Source organism: Ixodes scapularis, unplaced genomic scaffold, assembly GCF_016920785.2.
Source record: "Ixodes scapularis isolate PalLabHiFi unplaced genomic scaffold, ASM1692078v2 PGA_scaffold10__122_contigs__length_95168666, whole genome shotgun sequence".
NCBI lineage: Eukaryota > Metazoa > Arthropoda > Arachnida > Ixodida > Ixodidae > Ixodes > Ixodes scapularis.
Genome location: NW_024609836.1, coordinates 82,155,539 through 82,178,357, shown reverse-complemented (window position 1 = coordinate 82,178,357; position 22,819 = coordinate 82,155,539). Strand labels below are relative to the sequence as shown.

General features: G+C 44.0%; 2 protein-coding genes across 2 annotated transcripts; one reads left to right on the top strand and one right to left on the bottom strand.

Moving 5' to 3' along the window:
• Positions 1-404: 404 nt before the first annotated feature.
• Positions 405-1,045, bottom strand: LOC115314456. The gene is made up of 2 exons (XM_042288609.1): positions 1,035-1,045; positions 405-970 (listed from the first exon to the last, which is right to left on the bottom strand). The coding sequence occupies exons 1-2, from the start codon at positions 1,043-1,045 to the stop codon at positions 490-492; spliced, it is 492 nt and encodes a 163-aa protein (XP_042144543.1). The 3' UTR covers positions 405-489.
• An 18,433-nt stretch (positions 1,046-19,478) lies between these two features.
• On the top strand, positions 19,479-21,749 carry LOC120849863 (tissue factor pathway inhibitor). Its single transcript, XM_042288698.1, has 3 exons — positions 19,479-19,545; positions 20,528-20,698; positions 21,718-21,749. The coding sequence occupies exons 1-3, from the start codon at positions 19,479-19,481 to the stop codon at positions 21,747-21,749; spliced, it is 270 nt and encodes an 89-aa protein (XP_042144632.1).
• Positions 21,750-22,819: the final 1,070 nt, after the last annotated feature.

Below are 22,819 nucleotides of genomic sequence, written 5' to 3'. Positions count from 1 at the left end.
GCAAAAATGTTCCAAAAGCCAAGACTCGTGATGATTCAACGCATAACACCGACTTGAGAAAACAATACTAACAATTTAATCGGCTGTTTCGTCCCAATTTGGAAGACATCGTCAGTGTGCGCCAGGAAACACAAATAAAAAGTCCAGCAACCAGTTCACTATTTAAGGATGCCTGCATACACTTCGGGGAGGGTGATCATGGAGGTGCAGCAACGGGTACGCCTTTTAAGTGTGGGAGAAGGGGGGGGGGGGGGGGGGAACGCGGTGCAATGCTAACCACAGTTCCCTCTACGAACTATGTGGACGTCCTTAAATAGTGCACTAGTTGCTGTACTTTTTATTTGTGTTCCCTGGCACACACTGACGATGTCTCCTGAATTGGGACGAAACAGCTGATTAAATTGTTAGTATTGTTTTGTCAAGTTGGTGTTATTTGTTTAATCAATCCTTTATTCGGAACACGGAAGGCCCTATCTTGATGTTAGACAACTACCTGCTGCACTCCAGGTGAGGCAGCAGCACGTTGAAGTAAAAGTCTTCGAGCTTCGCACTCACGCTCGCCCATTCGCCCGCATTGAACCTTATTCTCTCGATGAGTATGAAGTGCTTTGCGTAGACAATGAAGTCCCCCCACTGTAGCCCGGAAACAGCCATTTGTCCAAGAACTTGGAAGTGATGGGGGTGGCTGTCCTTTAGCTTTGACTGGTCCTGGTCCACTTTGGAGCAGAAGTCCAAGTGCTCGAGCTCGTCCGCAGTCTTCAGCCAGAGAGACGAAGGGCACTTTATCTCCACGATGCCATGAGGAGGGTCTTCGGCAGGATCATACACAATCCTGTCCGGTGACGCTCCAAGCCATGGAGCTTCCGGGTCAACAAAAAGTCCACAGCCGCTGACTGTAACTTGGTGCCCCAATCCTTTTAGGATATCTTCGTAAAACCTTGCAGCGACCGGCTCGTTGATGATGCCGTGCCTGAAAAATTAGATATGGGTTATATTACCACCCAGATATAAATGACGATGCTGTGTCTGCATACCATGTTCCCATTTCTTCAGCCCAGTGCACACTAGCGGGCACAGGCTGCTTCACAAGCCTGCTTTGCCATCAGTGTTCAGCTTGAACAAGGTGCGAGGTACCAAGAGGCCTCCGAAACAGGGAACACCATGAATCACACCACAAACAATGCAACCCGAAGCAGGCTTGCAACAACCCAAAGGCACTACTAGTGTCGCCTCACACTGAAGAGATTTGACAATGCACTTTGGGGAGAAAGCTCAAAGGCCAAAATAGCTCAAACACGTTGTTCAAGTCATAGCAGTGTAGCAGCCGTGCCAGCTGTACCACTGGAGCGAAAGAAAAGAAGCCGAGGCGCACGGAAGAAGACCACGAGACACTAGCTTTGCGATTCGGCGACCGAGCGGACCGGCGGCTAGATCGGACAATGTTTTCTACTGTTTTGGTTTTCTTGTAAATATAGTATATAAAAATATGTTGAGTGCCACCTGACTGGTACCCACAGCAGATTCTGCATTGGGTTGCACAATTTTTTTATTATCGAAAACAATTATGTGCACTTTCAGAGGCATTGACAGTAGAAATTCAGGGTATGATGAAAACAGCTCTAAGTGTGCTTATATGGATGCACAAGATCTATAAACAGCAGCCAAACTCTGTTCACTGCTAAGTTGACAGAACGATAGAAGCTATGTGTATGGCAGACCAGTAAGTGTCGGCTTTGCGCCACACAATCAGGGTCCCTGCCTATACGAGCGCACAGAGTCAAGCAATAAAAGACTGGAAGAAATTTATCCTCCGAGTATGTAGCCCCCGCCGCCCTGTCAGCTTAGGTGTGAATGGAGTACAAGTATATTTATTTTCAAATGATGCTCATTTGTTTTAAGGGAACAAAATAGCACTTTTTTATTACGGTTAGTTGAGTCACTGCCTAGTCACTGCCGTATTTGCCTTTAAGTTGTTCCCACGCACAGTCCTCCGCCTCTTGTTCACAAGCCCCTTTTTTACCTCTCCTATATTGTACATCATCTGAGGAAATAGTCTTCCTTTCTCGCCGAGTAAAATCACTACGGTGAAACTATTCTCGCCAAATCTGGCCCATAACATTTATAGGTTTAAAGCAGTTCGCAAGATATTTCCTCTTGATATAGAATGATGTATTGCATATCTATACACTATGCTTGCTGCTTTGGACCTTGACCTAATATTCAGTTTGGTATGTATTTAAAAGCAAATGCTGTCCTGCCAATAGGGTGGTTTCGTGCGACATACTTCTGGTTCAAAATCTTGCCGGAAAGGCGCACAATCGGGGACGTATTTCCTTTCCGTAACACATCGCTTACTCTGTTTTTGTTCCTTTTAAAGTAACCCTCGACGTGTCTTTTAAGGCCGTTTCGGTCAATGGCACCCGTCTGCTAACACGTCGGCATGTCCCACACTCTTTCATATTTAGCGTGCAACGCTGTCAAAGCTACTGGCGCGAGCGCGTGGCTTCATTTATGGTTTTGTTTGCGCGAGAACGAGTGCAAATGATCAACAAGATCAAGCCCCATGCTCATGCCAGTAGCTTTGACAGTGTTGCACGCTAAGCATGAAGCAGAGTATAACTCCGAATAAAGACCCGTACGTTTGAAAATCGGGTACCAGCTGATATTTTTTGTTGTTGCCGACTGCCGTTGGAGTGCAGACAATCAAAACACCAAACAACTTAAACAAGAAAGGAAAATCAACCTCACAGCATCCGTTCATAAGAATGCGTAGGGACAAAACTTACACCAAAATTCGTCGTCGACGGAACCACTCGCTGTGCTTCTGAGACTCACCATAACCACAAACAATGCCAATAAGCGATGAGATGTCAGAAGACATACAGTGGTGCCTACGCCGGGGAAAGCAACACGGCAGCAGAGTGCAACACCAACATGTTCAATCATTACGCACCGGAAGTAAAACTGTGTTTCGTGAAATCGCCCTATAGGGTGATTCCTCTGGCTCATCAAACCTCGGCTCTGCACTAAAAACCTTTCAAGCTTTACTGTAGCACATATCTTTCTTTGGATCTAGCTTCAGAAGGGGCTTCACTGTCATGTACAAGCCCTGTGTCTCAATGGTATACTCACTGGTCGCTTTCCAGCGCTCCCGCCATCTAAATCTGATCTATGAGACACCGGAGCGCACCTGAATCTGAGCGAGACAGACAGTGCGCCATTCGAACGCTCGTGAAGTTTTCCGAGTGGCGAAAAGCAAGCCGTGCCGAACGGAAGTTTCTGCGAAACTATCATACAAAGCAACGTTACAGCCTCAAAACTTCCTCGTACTTTGGTTCTTACCTCTCTGTCAGAGTAGATCCTCATTACTGCGAAAACATGAGCCTTCATTTTGGGCACTGTGCATGGCACTTTGAACAATTGTGCAAACTGTTTCCCCGTTGGCTTCGTAAACACAACCGTCGTCGTTGTCGTCCGAGCTGGTGCTATCACTGCTGTCTGCTAGGTCGACAGCAGCAATGATGCAATGCCCCATCAGCATTAAACGCCATATGGGGAGCACAACACAACGCTGGGATCGGTGCGGCATTTAGGCACGACAAGTCTGTCAGCCATTCTCTTTCAACCGAACAATGGACTGGCGGAATGGCTGGAGTGACGTGACCGGTTGGCAGCATGTCTGCATCCTGCACGCTCCCACTTCAAAGTCAGAGCGCCTCAAATCGCTACAAATTGGAGGAATATGAGAGTCGGAGCTTCGATAGCGCCCTAAAAGAACCAGCCGAACATACTTGGAGCGCCCAGCATCGACCAGCTAAGTGCACAGCGGCTTTTCAGAGTGCTCTAAAACACTGGAAGCAACCAGCCGTATATACATGAAAGTAGTCTGCCTGAACACAAATTGATGAAGGAATGAGACAGATGTGCCTTAGCAAACATAGAAACACCTTAAAAGGATGCTGAACCGAAATCTGGATTCCACAAGGCACGGCAGCAAAAGCGTACAAGGGGATGCTACAAACATCAAAACATCACTCATACAACAATATATCAAACGAATTACCATATTTTTCTAAAAAAAAAAAGGAGGCTCATTTGACAGTTATGTTTATGTCTTGTTTCTCCGAGGAGAAGGGAATGGCCTCGTGTCTTCTCCGCCTCGCCGCCTTGAGGGGGCGAAACCAAGGGAGGAGGAAACGAGATATCTTGACGTCACGCGCCTCTACAGCCTCGTTCAATCTCAACCTTTTTTCCCCCAAAATATGGCCGTCGATTCGAGATGTCGCCTTACGAGCAATGTTGTAGGGATTGTAGCGTCCCGCCTACAGCTCCTGCATTGTTTTCTGAAATCAAAATTGTGGTTCCCCATCTCTTTAACATTTGTGGTTTTTGTTAACACCTCACCTGACAGCAGGAACTTTTGATATGTCTCTTGGGGTGACGAGGGCATCCAGACCCTTGTCAGTCCACACTGCCCTTCGGAAGGCTGTGCCGAAGTGGGATGCTGTCAACCGCAGCTTGCGCTCTTTACACCACGTGGGACTCCGTGACTGCTGCCTCGTATTCCTCTCGAGGTCTCTCGCCTGCTGTGCTGTTAGCTGCAGGCTCTAGAATATACAAATAAAAAAACAATGCTGAAATAATGAACCAGAGCATTTTGTAGTGCAAACTGTTTAGAACCAGATAAATTTATGACTGGTCCTATATAGATGCAAAAATCCCAAAAGGCCGCTCGCTTGGTTACGTTGCCTCACGTCAACCACTGTTGGCTGCTTTAAACGGTTTGTGACAGTGACTCCCAGAATATCCCTCGGTGCCGGTGGAGGGAACTGCACCTTTTGCAACAATTTACATGCACCTTTGCATGAGGGACCAAAGTTATTCATTTCATAAAGGTGCTTTTTGGTCCTGGTCTGCTCAATTGTGGACTTACCGACAACTGTATAGTCAACGTGAGTAAAGCTGCAGTCTTTATTTCAATTCACATCAGCTCTAGCATGCCACTGAGCTTCAAGATTAGTTTGTTGGCATTGTGTGCGAGCATATCCCACCCATTACGAACATAGGGTAGTCTCAATAACGCCATTTCAAGAACTATTCGTGCGCATACTCAAGTGCAACAACATTAAAACAAACACATAGCCCCCAGCTGCCCCCCCCCCCCCCCCCCCTGTAACATAAGAACAATATTATCAGTGAGAATACGATGCGGCAAGCAGAAATGCGTCTCCATAGTTTTCCGTGCACACACAGCAGTGGCAGACCTTACAACCGCACTTCAATGTGATGTCATACAATTGTTCGCTGTATAGTGGCATTTACAATAACGATCTGTATCATTACCTCCAAAATCTCGTTTCCCAGGAACGGAATGGAAATCTCCCATGGTTCCCTTCCACGGAAGAACTGGCATTCTTGTGGGGCTTGGTAGGGGTGGCTTGTGCACTGGGGGATATTGGTGATGACCTTGAGTCCATGGGGGAAGACAGGCTGCTGGTACGCCAGCGGTGCAACAGCCAGTGCAGGGCCGAACTTCGTGTCCTTCGAGGTCTTGTCTTGCACTTGAAGCAAAGCTGCTGCAAAGTCAGTACAGCTGCCAAGGCTGAGGAGTGTTTCCGCAAACTTCCCCGTAGCAGCTTCTTGCTGCTCCTGGCTTCGGGGAGCCACCCTGCTCTCATAGAGGCGGGACATAAGTGGGGTGTCCTGGCCGCCCTCCCTCACACATCTCCAGTCAACTAACTGGATCGAAGTGCCGCGGATGTGAGGCCCTCGAGGTACTCTCCACTGTTGCGGCAGGTCCGTGCAGGACAGCTCTGCAGGTGCCTCGCTGAAGCCTTTGGCCTGCAAAAGTGCTACGGTCCGAAGCAGCGCCATCAGGTGGTTGCACGCCACACCTCCAGCAGGGCAGTCACAGTTTCCATCCAAGAGTTGGCCTTGCACGTCTGTTGCTGCCATCACCGTGTAAGGAGGCTGAGTCTTTTTTTTGCTGCGGAAGCAGGAGCCCTTCAGGTAGAAACGTCCTCCGCTGATTGGAATAAAAGAAATCGTACAGAGTGTTTACACATTTCAGAGACTTGAAAGCAGCTGCAGTTGTGAAGTGGACATACACATTTTCAGACAAAATAAGGATCAGTTACCATACACAACCAGCTGCGAATTCCCCTTGCCATGCAAACAGCCTATGGAAATAGTTTCAACGTGCAAACATATATTTCATACATTTACAATAACATTACTGATCCAAGTGGCCTATTTTTTTTTTCTTTTTTAGGAAAACACCGAAGCTACCACAGTTGGAATTTAGGACATTATATTTGCGATACAGCAACAACTTCTTCAGTTGTGCAGTCATAGCAGTTCAGACGGTTTCTATTTTGGTGTGTTCGCGCTTTACGATATTTTCCGAAAATTCGAACGGGCGAGGCACCGTTCAGAACTACGGGTAAAAGATCATTTGTGCCTCCGCGGCTAACTTCTCGACTGGAAGCTTCAGGCGCCTTCACACCGGCGATGCGATGTAGTCGCGCGATAACTTTCATCGCTAAAGCGACCATCGCGGCGAAAAACAAAAAAGAAACGACGCAATTTGAGCAGTCGCTACCTGACCCGACTTTCTGCGATGCGGCTGAGCCAACCAGCGACGTTCGGAGCGAGTTTTTTTCCCGAAGCGACTCGCCAACGAAGGCGTTGGACTCTCATGGCGCACGCCGTTAACATCTAATTTTTTTGCGATGCGATCTATTGCCGGTGTGAAGGAGTTGGCACACGATATGCGATTCAAACCGTAGAAAAATGAACCACTTGCCTTTTTCGCGAGTAGTTCGCCCTTATTGAAGCGGGCACCACATACGCCTCGACGACGAAGTTGTAACTTCTCTCCATGGAGCGGTCCGTGGCCGAACGGCTTCTGTAGAACTTCTCCACTTCGCTGTCGCTGATCGGTGGCAGTTTCGAAAGGTCGTTCAACCAGCCGGTGATGGGGAAGACGCCCGCACAAGCCATTGTTCGAAGGAACAGAGATCGGTAGACGCGCTCCGCACCGCCGCTAACCAGACGAATCGCAGCCGAAGAGCCGAACTACTGTAGCCGAACTTGCCGAACTGGCCGAACACTTCACAATGGCGGCGGTCGCCCAGTGTTGCTAGATGTTTCTGCTTTGCCGCTTAAAGATTTTCAGGGTTGCCGAAATTTCGAAAGGGGTCTATGGCGATATATATTTCCCAGGACCCAGTGATTTTAGTCCTAGCTATTGAGGCAAAGACTAAAATCGCTGTGCTGTTGCCTTCCGACAATAATATTTTAACAGAAACACGCTGTAAAAACAACTGAGCCTAGCGAACTTGCGTAATGTAAAAGCTTGTGCACCCAGGGTTAACATTCAAGCGAAAACAACCATTGTTCTTCTAGGAAAACACGATACGTTTTACGTGTAAAGAAACTTGACAATCGCTGAAAACACTTTTCGTTGTATTAATTATTTTGTTTCATGCTGATTCAAATTACAATGAAAAAAATCATCAAACGTATACATGAAAAGGAGCAAGTCAGGTAAAGCGTAAATAATCGTCGCAAGGTACAATGCAAAAATGATTCTTTACACTGCACCTGGAGGTGAACAAAGAAAAGTTGTTTTTGCCGAAAAGGTGAGAACAGAATAATCCACATTGTCATCAAGACACCGAGATATTCTTACGCAACATCCAATCCTCCGGCGAACTTGTGCAACAATTTATGTGGACATCGTTAGCTTTTATCTTTTATCTTATTAAAAATAAATATTTGTTTCCAGTTTGAGACTTTCCGAGCGTCACCGAAAAGCTCTTTGCAGGTCACTTTTATGAAGAATTTGAAGAAGCATGTGGGAGGCCTGTGGTGTATTAAAGTTCCTTCTCGTGCAGGAAGGCAGGAAGCACGAGGCCAGAAATGCGAAAACGTAGATGATAAGAATATTATCGGGGAGGAGACGCCGTTGGGCACTCTGTATGTCGAGGTATACGTTTGGTCACGTATGTATGCGATGTTCTGGAACGTATTGCATCTTTGGAGGGAAAGCAGGTCACCTGCACTAAAACGATGACGCGACTTCAGACGTATTCCTTGTTCCACCTGGAGTGTGACGAGTCATTGTTTCATGCGATTAACAAACCGGAAGGGTGACCGGCGGGAAGCATTTTTGATCGATATTTCGGGCGATGTAGATAGTGAACATGGCTCACAAAGTTAATGGGTTTTTCATATAATAATGTAAGAGGCTTCCGTACGAAGGCTGATGAGTGCATGTGGAATATTATAATTTCATACCATAAAATCATCTGTGTTTTCGAAACGTGGCCCTCTAATGGTATGCTTACTTCAAATTGCTTTAGTCGAAGTTACACGGTACATTGTCGAGATAGAGACTATGACCGTACCAGACAGGAGCAAGGTGCTGGTGTTTTAATTGCGACTACAGATTCCTTGTGTCGAATAGCCGTTTTGATCGAAACCTAAACGGAGTTTGTATGCGTGTAAATTAAAGCAAGTAAAGGATTTAACTACCTTACTGGAACATATTGTTTTCCGCCTCCGTCACACCGGACCATATTTATGCAGAATTTTTCAATCAATTAGAAAACAAAATTTACCTCACTAAATTTAGTTTTCAAATATTGGAGTTTTTTTTATCATCGTTGACGTCGTTTTGTTACTTTTTTGCTAAAGGAGACTACACAAAGCTATACAAATGTATTAAAATTTTGACTCTTCCAAGTTTCGTGCTAAGTCTGATGTTGATCTTGCAACTGAGACCTCCTTTCGATTGTAAAAGATGCCTTAGGCATTTTGTGCCTAAATGTTCAAATAAAGCGTCTGGATATCCTGAACGTTTCGAGGGATTTGAAGTTTTACATACAAGAAATATATAACATTTGACCGACTTTATAAAAAGAAACGACTCCACTCCGTTGCATACCAAATTTAGTATATATAGCGCTTGGTCGAAATAATTGTTCGATTGTTATAAACGCTTAGGCGTTTACAGGGTAGAAAATAGTTCATTTCGCCGACCGAAAACCCTCTGGAAAAATACAAAACATCATACGCGTGAGGACAGCTGAAGTGTATGCGTGACTCTTGAGATAACGTTCTAGGCTCTCAATCGTCTCCTGATGAAGTGTAAAATATGTTGCGTACTATTTTAGCAAGTGTTACTTGAGTGACCACAATTCTTATCAATCTGTAGATGAACAGCTGACGTTGTGTCAAAACCAAAGATCCATATTCGGAAGTGTCAAAACATGTAGTTAAATGCAATGTCTGTCTACCTAAATGGGACTCAACCGCAATAATGCTAACCTAAACAGATGACCAGAAACGCTTGATAAAATAATATATAACAAAAATGAATCATGGGAATGCTGTCAATAAGCCATCCTTCACATTAGTTACAGGACAGAGAAAGTTCCTACACATTTGATGTTTTGGCGCGTTAGGTCAAATGTTTCGTTGCGGCCTAGGAGGCTTTGGTTGCTTTTGTCAGATTTAAAGTTTTATCAAGATCAGTTCGCTTTGGATTGGATTCCTGGTCGTTGGTTTGTTGCGTCCTTCCTGTTCCAGTGTTTCGGGTTTCGCCAAGAAAGTGTACGTACGTTTCGAGTGAACCTTGAAACGTCTTTTTTTTGGGGGGGTTTCTTTGGGACACTGCCGGTGTAGACAATGTTAAGAAAAATTGTCTTTTGTTGTTAGTGTATAAAGGAGGTCACTGCATCTCAGTTCTAGTTTAAAGGTTGCTTTATTGTACTCTTTGTGGCTCGGGATTGCCCATTTCTCTCTCTCTCTCGTCTCTAGATTTGTGTGTGGGATTTGATGCCTATATAAGACCGTTTGTGTCAAATAAATTTCAGCTGTGTTTCAGATTTTGTGTATATCCGTCCCATCTGGTCCCAGTCTCGGGGTTTTTAGTCAAATGTTTAACCACCACCAGCTCGTTTGCCTTTTGCTCACTGATCTGTCGATTTTTTAGGTGATGTGAGAGCAGAATGTAGCAACATTTCGGAAGCGATTAGACAACCAAAGCCGTAGTTTTCGACAGGTGCAGATGGTGTACCAAAATTTAATATGAGAGGCCGTGCTGAGCTCTTCATTCCAATGTTAAAACATGTTTTTAACATTTCACCTAGTGCAGGCGTCTTCCGTTTCCTCTGGAAGGAAGCCATTGTTGTCCAGATTTTGTAGAACGGTGATGCCTCTACTGTACTGTTACTAACTATCGTCTTGTTCTCTTGCTCTGGGGTTTTCCTAAGGTTTTCAAGATGGTTGTGCGTAAAGCGATTTTTTTTTTGGCAAAAATTGACACCTGCACTGCATGGTTTTCTAAATGGCAGGTCTGTTGAGACCAATTTGTGTACCTTTTTAGTTTACTATGCGCCTTTTGTTATGAATAGAGGACAGGTGGATACGATTTGTCTTGATATGTCAAAAGCATTTTATAAAGTCAGTCAAGCACAGCTCTTGCGTAAATTATTTTTGTATGGTGTTTCTCTAGAAATATGTAACTGGTTCAATCGCCATTTTCTTTTCGCTCAAAAACTGCGCAGGTTGTCTACATTTACCCTAAAGTGTGTGTGTGTGTGTGTGTGTGTGTGTGTTTGTGTGTGTGTGTGTGTGTGTGTGTGTGTGTGTGTGTGTGTGTGTGTGTGTGTGTGTGTGTGTTTTTAACTCCAGGTGTACACCGAGGATCAAATCTCTCCTCTTGTGTTTTTGATATTTAGAAACAATATAGCGTTCACTGTCTTATACAAAATAAGTAATGTCTCACGCTAATCTTCTTTTGTGCAACGTCACCAGTTCAAGCAGATTAAGTAAGCATTCCTAATGAAAATAAATGGGCCTCCCAACCCATCGATCGTAAACAATACGAACGAGATGATGCTGAGCTTTTTTTTCTAAAATACATGATTGAGTCGATCCAATAATGCTCCATACGACTGAGCAGAACTCAAGTTTAGACAAAACAAGGGAGCGAAATATATGAATCATGCTAGAGTAAGTACAAAAATTCCCCGTCATTCGGGAAATAACGCCTAGCACCTGGGTAAGATTTATACACAACTTTCGAAACATGCTCAGTAAACGAAAGGCGGAAATCAAACAGCAGTCCCAGGTAACGAAAAATGTCTGACCTCGCGATAGCTGAACCTAACATACTATACGAGTACTCAATGCAGCTTGTCTTACTGGTAAAGGAAACAACCTTGGTCTTACTGGGGTTAAGTTCCAAATTATTTTTCATGCACCAGTTTAGGATTGCCGGAACATCTTCTTGCATCCTTAGGCAGTCAGTAGTTGAATGAATTTCGCGATAAATCTTGAAGTCGTCTGCAAACTGCAGCACCTTTGAATTAAGCACACTGTCTAGCAAATCATTGACAAAAATGTTGAGTAACAACGGCCCCAGATTGGACCCTTGAGGCACTCCAGTATTTAAAACACACGAGGCAGAAAGAGACAGCCTATCAAGTTCATATATTTTATTCATAGTTTTTCAATATTACACAACATATATCTGCATAGTGTACTGTCAATAGTTGCTTGGGAGGATTTCCACACTTTTGTGATTGCTTTCCGAAAAGTTTTAGGATGTTCCTCGAAAATTATGCGGAAGTCCACAATTGCAGTTGTGTTTTACGCCGAGCTACATACACTACATTTCGTGAAAGTTCTTCGTCTGTCACCTAATAAGACCCCATCAATAGCATTACGATTGTTGAATATCGATAGCTTCTCGACATTTGACAATAAACAGTTCCACGATAGTCGACTAATGATAGTATGCTATCGAGTTTCACGATAATCGACTATCGATAGTTTTACGATACTCTACTATCGATAGTAGAATCGATGGCGTACATTGGATAGTAATATCGATAGTTTTAAGGTAGTCGACGATCGTTAGCACTATCGATAGCTTTTCACTATACAAAATCATATTTGGCTTCCACTATCGATAGTATCGATACTACTGTCGATAGTTTGCATCACTAGTGTATGTGTTCATTGGTGCGCGCATGACCCTTCACGTGCATCTGCGTGTTCGCGTGTATGTATGTTCGTGCGCATGCGCGCGTCTGTGAGCGTGTGTGTGCACGCGTGAGCATGCGTGTGCGTGCACGGATGCGCGTGTGTGTACTTTCGTTGCGTTCAGCTGTCGTAGATAAATTGACACTGGATCCTGGGGAAAATGCGCCAAGCTCTCCTCAATGTCAAAATTTTAGTTCATGAAATGAGCAGTTTCTCATTGACCTCAACATTCTTGGTGAGCCGATTTAAATTTGCTGTTGACGGGCATATTTATAGAGAAGTTTCAATGCCTCCACGACGTGGACGACGTGAGGCGTCGGTGGTTGGAGGTATTGAAAAATAATTTGTCTCGAACGACATAATAAGAGCAATATAATTTTGAGATATCTGTGGAGATAAGCCTTATTGATAACTTGACTGCATACATAGTGCCAAAGACGCTTATCTTGGCGATGAGCGCTTTCAGGACGATGATGCTCAAAAGCGAACTTCGACTCGCTCAGAACGACCCTTTCCAAGCTTCGGAGGTTTGGACGGACCCCGATGGCGATTGTCAAGGCAAAGAGCAACCAGTCAATCAGCTCGCGTGGTTTAGTTTTCTGTATGTTAGTATTTGATTGTGTCCGACTATCTGGTAAGGAAGGCAAGGGCGCTATATTTCCCAGAATCCAGTGACTTTAGTCTTAGATTTTGAGAGAAATATTAAAATCGTTGTGCTGCTGTCGTCCGAAAATAATGTTATAACAGAAGCATGCTGTAAAAAACAACTGAGCCTAGCGAATTTACGTAATGTAAAGGCTCGTTCACCTTTGGTTGACATTCAATCGAAAACAATCATTATTCTTCAAGGAAATCACAATAGTATTACGTAAAGAAGCTTGGCAGTCACTGAAAATACTTTCTTTGTATTCGTAATTTTGCTTCATGCTGACGCAAATTATAATGAAAAAATCATCAAAAATATACATGAAAGGGAGCAACGACCGTCAGGTAAAGCCTTAACAATCCTCGCAAGATACAACGCAACAATATTGTTTACACTGCACCTGGATGTGAACAAAGAAAATTATGAAAGAAAAGCCAAAAACAAAGACGACGAGAAGGAAAAAACCCTACACGACGAAGCTGTGCTCGCAACTGAACTTTTATTAGCAAAAGAAAAAAAAAACGCATCTCCACGTGGTGAATGGTGTTGAATGGGGCGAAGCTCTGGTGGGGGGTGTTTGTCAGCGTAAACGCTGAGCCGCAACATGTCGAGCCTTTCATTCGTTTTCATCCATGTCACGCTGCGGTCAAATGCTGAAATGCGTATATAATCACGTTCCATTCCACACCTGCTCTTTCTGACAGGGATGAAAACGAACGAAAGGCTCGGCATGCTGTGGCTCACCGTCTATAGGAAGCGAGCAAGCCGGCCGTGTCGCGGCGGTCGCCTATTGTTCGCCGCGACCTGGCGGTAGCCGCCGCAGGAGCATCGGGCAGCAATGGCGACGAACAGCACGGCGGACAGCGTCCCCGTCGTGATTACGACGGAATTTAAAGCAGTTACGAGTTCGGAAAGTTCCTTCGGAAGCCGGTGCCGCCGGCTCAGAATCATCGCGAAGTAATAGTAACGAACAGCACAGAGGACAGTGGGCGACTACGAATCCGGAAAGCTTCTTCGGTAGCCGGTGCAGAATCATCGGGGGGACGCAGTGGCGATTAGCAGCACAGCAAACAGTGTTCCCGGGGTGATTACGACGGGGTTTAAGGCGGTTACGAATCCAGAAAGCTTCTTCCGTGGTGCCAATATGACGAAGAGAAAACTTTTTCATGAATCTGGCCACGTGTGCGACGTGAAGGAGGTCCGTCTCGACGGACAAGTGAATGTCACGGAGCGCCGTACTCTGCAAACAATATTAAGCGCGCCCGCAAAAAAATTTAGTTGGTGTTGAGGGGACTGCGGTAATTATGTACGTTTATTTCTGAATCAGCTTGACAATAACTGGGCGATTTTTTTTTTCGCGCCGTTCCGCGATTCTCTTTACTATCTTCCTGTAGGCTGATGGAAACATCCAAGGGTAGGCTTAGGAGGGCGACCGCATTCCGCTTCTCGATTCCGGTGAAGTATTTGCTGCATAGAGTTTGCCGTCGGTGTCGATGCTGTTCTATCGTCGCTAGAAGAGAAAAGAAGGTAACTGTATTATACGTCAGCAGCTTAAACAAAGCACGAACTGGAAGGTAAGAAACACCACTAACCTGTATGGACGCACAAGTCGTACCCAGGTCGCGCAGTACTCCGCCTCGTACGGCTTCGAAGGGACGATGTAGTACTACGTGCCGTGCGCGATCTTCGACGTACTGTTTCAGCCGACCAGGCAGTACTTGTTGCGGCTTTCTTGGTGCGGAATAGTCATCTCAGAAATTACAGCGCTAACCAGCTAACCCACTACAACGCACAACCAACGCAGCGACTGGCAGAAGATGCCCGATGCAACGGACCCGTTTGCCGCTAGGGGCGCCCTGGTCGGGGCTTGAATTAGATCCGCACGGTTCCTATGCAGACAAGCACCACCAGAGCTTCGCCCCAATCAACATCATTCACCACGTGGAGATGCGTTTTTTTTTTTTGTTTTTTTTTTTTTGCCCCACACGAGCACGCCCGACGGCGGACGGACATACGGACATGGCTAGCCCCTGAGGAGCTTCACCCCTAAACAGATTAAAGGAAAGCGCATATGCAAAACAGATAACAGACACCAAAAACCACCACCTACTCATCTATCAAGCTCGACACTAACATAAGTGCTAAATATCCTCAAAAACCACCTTTCATATTCGCTTGCAAAAGGCAAACCTCCTTTTCTGACAAAGCCACCGACGGAGCGCTGACACATAAATCCCACAAATGGAAATAAAAAAATATCCTTTTATAATTTCTTGTGTTTTTTTCGCTGTGTCTGGCCAGGACATCAAATTTACGGAAATTCGGCAATGTCATAAAAAAAAAATTAGAGGGTTCTTTTTTATCAAGAAAATAAACTAGGAATCGCCGAACGCTCATTATCCGCCCAAATGTAGCGCTAAGGGTATCAACCAGATGTCAAAGTTTCAGCCCGATCCGATACCTTATTCAAAAGTAACTAATTATTTTCGGAAAATTTCAATGAGAAAATGGAGCCCATTTCTGCCCGTTTTCGGTTTCTGGTGCCATAAAGCCCATGCATGTATTCGAAAACTAAATCGGCCGCCATTTTCCCATTGAAATTTTCAGAAAATCACTTAAAACTTTTGAATAAGGTGTCCGTTTGGTTGAAAACTTTGGCATCTGGTTATGACTCCCGGGCTACCTTTGGGCGGAGAGTGAGCGTTCGACGATGCCTAGTTTATTTTTGCGGTTAAAAAAAACGGTTAATTTTTTTATGACACCCTGAACTGCAATGTGTTGCCAAATATCCCCCAACAGTGGCCCCCAGTGAATAGGAATGCTCTCTAAGCCTGACATTAAGACACCTCCCCGTCTGCCCCACTTAAAAAATATTACAAGAGACGGGAATTTCGTAAAAAAACGGACGAAACACACGTCACGAACCGTTCTCAGTCCGCTGTAGTGCGGATGACACTTTGGCGACTAGCCCCGTCACCAAACCTAGAACGCAACTGGCTAAATTTTTGAGGCACCGAGAAGACTACTGATATCCCGTACCTCCCTCCTACTTCCTTCAGGTTATGAGAGACCCGACATAAGGACGGAACTATGACCATGCGTTTTCTGTCAATTTTCCCTTTAGCCTTCTCTACACCTTTGGCCTTCTTCAAAAGGAAACTTGTTACCTTCGTCAAAAGGTTCACGCAAAAACCCGACGACATAAGGCTCCCCACCTGCTCCCGGAAACTGTCATTCGACGTGTGGACACACAACTTCTTAAGAGCCGAAGAAAAACAGGCGACAGCAATCCGTCCCTTCACAACTTTGGAATGTGAGGACCGTTAGTCCAGAATACGTTTCTTAGAACGGGGTCTGTAAGACCAACACATATGATTCTACACCCCGGCTGACCGACAGGTCCAAAAATTGGAGTAGACGTTCTTTAGGTTCCTCAAACGTGAAACTGACTACCACAGCACACTTACTGAATGCATCCAAGACCATATGCCGAGTGTCACTTCCATCAGCTCCTTTATATAGAGGACTAAAAAGTCGTCCACGAACGGAACACTTTCTTTTACCGCAGAAGAACACATGGTACTTTCTACAGCTCTGTCTGCCCCAGCAAAGAGAATATCACTCAAGACTTGCGCCACCCATGACCCAATGCTCACGCCTTTTTTCCGAAGAAACATCTTATCGCGCCAGCCAACCATCATAGAGCTCAAATAAAACTGTAACAGCCCAAGGAAGCCTTCCAGGGCGACACCGCTAGCGTTTCTGTATCCAAGTTCCCCGTTAGGTTCAATGCATGACCTCACCGAGAATAACAGCTGGTCCTAGGGCAAAGAATAAAACAAGCCTTCACCATCCACACTAAAGGCCGACCACTTTCCTGTCTCTTTATCTTTTAAAGAATTCTACTACCGCCTCAGAGTTGTGCACCTGGTAAGGGTCTCCGATATCTAAGGGCGACAGTTGCTTCTGGAGTTACGAAGCCAACTGACGCTGCCAAGTTCCCCTCTCGGTAACAATAGCTCTAAATAGGCACACGTCCTTATGCGTTTTGGCACTGAAAAATATGTCGAGAGACAGGCCAACTGATTTTTTCATCCTTCCTTCCACCTGCTTCGGGGTAAGGCTATCACATAACATAATTGCCCGCTTTTTTACCTTTATTCTTTTTTATTTTTTTATTTTAATTCTTTTAATTGGTTCGGCCTCTGATTGTAATTGCCGTCAATACTGAAATTGCAACATGACCCCCGAAGACAAGAATAAAACAGTTAATTAGCAGATATAGTTAGTTGGTCAACGTGTCATAACAATTATTCCCTCGTCTAATGTCCGTCGATAAAGATAGATACATGATGAAGACGGCACTTGCCTAATTCGCACTCATTTTTTGGTCTCTTCTGATTAAAATCAAACCCGTATACGCTATTTATATTTTATCATTCTTCTCCAGAGCATTGATGATTAGAACAATTGAATGAACACTACATCAACACTCTTGCCAGCTGCAGTTTGCATATCAAATATGAACGGGTATAGATGTTCATACTACAAATTGTGAAGCGACTTTTTAGGAATTAATGTTCAGGTATGACTAAAGCACAATATTCATCATCATATTAGACTTAAAGGGGCGATGCAACGATTTTTGTATTTTGCGCAAATACCGCTTAGGACGGATCCCTGACGTTAGTGACCTGTAAATTACCCGTTCGTTTTTCACCACACGCAATCGAAGTGGTAGAAAAAAATAAAAAAAAACGAGCAAAGCTCACCCCTCAACTCGCAGCCAGAACAAGCTGCCACGTGATCTGGAGCCGATTATACGCCGCCAGTGTTGATCATAGCCACGCGCTGGGGTTGGCAAGGCACAGGACACGCGCTGCGTTCCAGACATTGTTATGGATCGGCTGTTTTCGTCATTGCAGCGCTTGGATACAGGACAATACCCGAATGCTTCTCGAGCTATCGATTATCACGAGCCCAAATCGAGTGTCCACGCCATGCTCGGGTCCAATCTATGAGCCGCATTCACATATCGTCACTGGGCGGTACTGCTACCGCCCAGCTACGTCACCAGGTTTTGCGAAGGAGAGATTGAATGAAAACGCTCGGTTTTGTCCTCGAAATTACAGCGCAACAAAGGAGTTTCTTGGCCAGTGTTGTTGCGTGTGAGTATCCTTGAGAACCACTAGTGCCAGTAAGCTCGTGTAAAGTGAAAAACATTTCAATTGAATATCGTTGCACCGCCCCTTTAAGGATCCCATAAGGATAATCGGGCATTACTGCAGTAACCATAATATATAAACCTTAAAAAAAACTGCAAACTGTAAGCTCCTAGAGGATACGTCACTGGCAAGGTTTACAACATAGGATTATATTTCCAGCGAATACAAGTATTTAATATATGACCAAATGGATCTGTCAAGCGCAGAGGTCAGAAACATATGGCTTGCGGGCCGCATTCGGCCCGCGACTCACAGGCGCTCGGCCTGCAGCCCAGTGTAACCTTTCGATAGCTGAATCATGGAACAAGAAATCTGACTAAATTTTTTTGCTGGAAACCTGAAGTCCAGTTTGCAGACAATTGTCTGAAACTAGATTTCAGGTTGCCAGCGAGAAATACAGTTAGATTTTCTGTTCCATAATCCAGTTAGCGAAAAGATATACTGGTTTTTATCGGCGGATACGAATCCCGATTCGCAAGTCTCGAACGCCAAAATGGCATGGACCATGCTGATCTCACCTCGCGGATGAATTTTCGCTCAAAAAGTAGCTCTGCCCTTTTCACGTATTCGCATATCTAATACTTACCTATGTTAATTTTTTCTTTGTTTTCGCTTTATTTTTCGCTTCACAACTTTTTGTAATGCACAACAGTTCCGGTACTAGGATGCAAGCGTGAGTTCTTCGTTGAAGAATGCTTCTCGACTGCGCGAACTCTCAATCAGCAGGACATCTGTCGAAGATACAGCTAGATACTCGGCATTCTCGCATTGAACAAAATCATCAGAATAGCAAGAAATGTCAAACTTCTATTTTCTTTCAGAGACACGTTGAGCTTGGTTAATTCCTGATTGAATTGAGCAACGGGAACGACCAGTGTAGTTGCTCTCTTACTCCATTAAAAATGCAAACAGGTTGACGGGTGGTGCCATTTTAATACATGTCATCACATCAGGTCAGGGTCCAAAGTACTCAAATCAAATCTAAAGATGTCACTGGAAGAACTGTGAGTTTATAAAATGCATGGAGCACGACGTCTAATCTCTTTAGAACGTTATAGCGTCCCCCCCCCCCCCCCCCGGCCCGCCCCCTCCTGTCTAACGTCGGCCCTCGACCTTTTCGGTGTGGGCCATCTGGGCCCCACACTCAAATGAGTTTGGGACCACTGGTATAGTGGCTCAAGAAAAATTGATTTTTTTTTTTTAAATTACCTTTAACTTCCTTTCTTTCTTAAGACTTTCGTTCTGTTATCTTTCAAAATCGTATGCCAATGTTCAGAACAGACAATAAAAAAGAATAGTGGCCTCAGGCAGGTGGAATAAAATTTCCACAGCTTGTGACGCAAATATTTTGTCAATATCTCTCATAGGCAGTGCGAAATTCAATTGTGATTAGCTCGCTGTCACGGACTTTGAGAACAATGCGTGTGACAGGCCGTGTATCTTTCTACGAAAAAAATATCCATAAAAATAATGCTTTCTTTACACCGGCGAAGCACTATATAAGCCCACTCCGAAATCTGTAACTACATCGTCGACATCTACCGTTCAAGATGAAGGCAACCTTTGCAGCCGTTTGCTTCCTAGCTACAGTGGTGTGCACTATTGCACTGCTGCCTGGTAAGTCTGTTACCGAAGTTGTTGCATTTTTATGACTCTCCAGCTCTAAGATATTTTTCTTAGGCCCGCAATCTGCATCACAATTGTTGAGCTCTTACATCGAGCTCTATTGCTTTGTACCGAATCAACGTAAACCAACGATAAAATTTCGTATACCTCAGCCGCCAGAGTTAGTTGCTTGGTCTTTCTGCGAGAACCGGATTTTTATATGCAAAGTAGCTTGGTCAGAAAGGGCATGTCGGAAACAAACTAAATTTCAAGTTTATTAGTATATAATTCGTACTCAAGGATACAAAATTACTTCTGCCCCAGTAACTTCACTACTTTGAAACATATGAAACACTGTTTATTTTATCATGAGGAAGGGGGGAAACCAATGCAAAAAACTGCTTTTATGCAGACTGACAACCCATCAGTGCCCCTACAAGGCCAAAACTAACACGAGGCCAGAAAAGAATCACAAAAGCTCATTATTATATATATTAATAGTTGTATTTTATTTTTTTTTTTTTTTGGGGGGAGGGGGGGAGGGAGTGGTGGCGTTTTAAATTTCGTTTTTTTCGATGCCACCTGATTTTCTAACTGGTGTTCTCCGTGAACGCATTTAATGAAGAGATTTTACGGAATGTAAAACTCGCATTATTTTTTGATAAATCGTTCTATTAAAAGAAATTCAATCAGCGCTTTGTGATAACATGGTAAAACACTCGTAAATGGTATTAGAATTTACGTAAAGGACCACGATCTGAAATTAACGGATACTGTTTGTCGGTTGAAATTAGAGTGTTTTTCCATGTTTTTCCCGTGCCTTATAACACCAATACTACGAACTAGTTTGAATATTACATGAGAGGTGCTCGACATAACATATCAGGGCAGAGTTGATCTCAGGACGAAACCGTATTTCGTGAGTGCGACCATCTTAAATTGTTATACATAATAATTTCATTCATATTCATTATATCACCAAATTTCTCTGCAGAGAAGATCTGCAGAGCACCACATCCTGTGGCAACCTGCACCGCTGGTGAACCGATTAAATCGATGTTCTACTTTGACGACGGCACCGACCAATGCGAGGAATACTATGGATGTGGAGGGGGCCCCAATGACTTTGGGTCCAGACGTGCCTGCATGGAGGCCTGTCCTTACGGTAAGTTTTGCACATATTATTTTCTTTTCTTCCATTCAACACGGGCCACAGATTATGCTGTTGTTTTCCTACGAAGCTTTGTGACGTGCCACGTATTAAACAAGAACCACGTTTACGTGGAATTTACAACTGCCTTTACGCAGTCTGTTTACAGAAACACTATTGTATCAGATAACTAAGCGCAGTCTTGAAAATTACAATTGCTGTATTAGGTTGTGCATTTCTTGGTATATCAGTATAGCACTACATCATGAGCCTTCTACCACACCCTGCGAAATGTCTGCGCGTCTACTTACCCGCACAACACTCGAAGAGCCAATCATTGCGATGTAGGAAATCACCTCAGCGAATGATGAGGCGGAACATCTATTTAGACCTAAAAATGAAGTCTCCGCTGTGGCATTACGCAATGCAGAGCGTCATGCTTGCATTGCGTAATGCCACAGCGCAGACTTAATTTTAAGGTATAAACAAATGTTCCGCCTCATCATTCGCTGAGCTCATTTCGTAGATCGCAGAGATTGGCTCTTCGAAGGCTGTTCGGGTAAGTGGACGCGAAGGCATTTCTTAGAGTGTATAGGGGAGTAACGAACTTATATTATGAGAGGCGAACGCGAAAAGCGCAATCATTAGAATTTTAAAGGTTGAGCATATCATTAAAAATATTATTGTGTATGGCATATGAAATAGCGATTTTACCCTTGCTCACCGTGATCATTGTTTGCCTAACGTCAATGCTCGTCTTGTTGCTACTCTTTAAATGCACTTAAACGTAAATGTGACCAAATCAGGCTTTGGTACCAAGCAGTGCATTCTGCAAGCTATAGGAAGGTTCTAATGACTAGCAACTCCTACTGGCATCTTATAAAAATAGATGCCAAGATTATTTCAGGGGTTGCTCTTATCGGTCCCCAAACAATTATGTTTAATTTATGTTTCTTTAGTACAAATCAAGGAATAAAAATCAAAAGAAAAACAGACGCCGTTTTACGCTGTGTGACACTTGTATTCTCGCGCAGGTAAACACAAGCCAAAGTCCCCGAAGCCCTGAAAGTCTACTCGCCAATGATTCGGTAACTCTCACCAACCAATGTCGCGAGCTAAACAAAACCATATCCGTCATACGAGTAGCCTGTTATTTGTATACTGTGCATTGCGTCACGCAATCTAAAGGTGTTGTAGTGAATGTGTGCGGCTTGATTTTCACCAGCATTTACTCCTTTGTAAGAAGCCTTTTTTATCATAAAAAAGTACTTGTGTGGTAAATTTCTCGCCCAAATTACCTATTTTTTTTTCAATTAAATATATGTTCCTTGTTGTGTTAGACCAATTGGCTGTAAAAAAAAAAATATATATATATATATAAACACATGTATACGTGTGTGTGTGTGTTTTATTGTGTCCCAAACAGCTGCTAAGTAAGGCCTTAGGAGGGTTACACTTGCACGAAGTGGAAGACTATCGGATCAGAAATATTTTGACTCAGCGATGTGCGACTCAGTATTACACTTATTTTTTTAAACATGCAAAGGTAGTGAAAAAGTCCAGGTCAGGATTAAAACGCTTTTCATACCTGGTCTACATCCGAGTCGACGGTTTAATATATTTTAGTTTAAAAGGGTAAACAGAAACCGTAGACCGATTTAGTAGCTGGGGAACATGAAGTGAGATTCTACTCATTAACACGGGAGAATCAGTAGCGGCGTTGAGCAGTTTATATTTAAAAAATAACATGTCGCGAATTAGTCGCCTATTCGAAAGAGACGAAATAACAAGTGTTTCCAATTGACGTACGTATTCATAAAAAAACTCTAGGTCCAATGTTGGGATCATAGATAATTCTTACAATTCGTCGCTGTACGCACTGTAGCCTTGCCATTTGACTGAGTCCGAGAGTATTCCACACAGAACAGGAGAACTTCAACCTTGAAAAAACTAACGACCGAAGTATGTGCAGTATGCAGGTAAAACTGCGGAAACTACAAGTAATCCGTGCAATTACGCCTAGGATGTGTAATGAATAATTGATAATTTTTAAAACATGGCAACTAAAATTGGGCTGTGAGTCAAACAAAACACCAAGGTCGCGTACCACAGAACATCTTCAATTTTTGAGAAGTG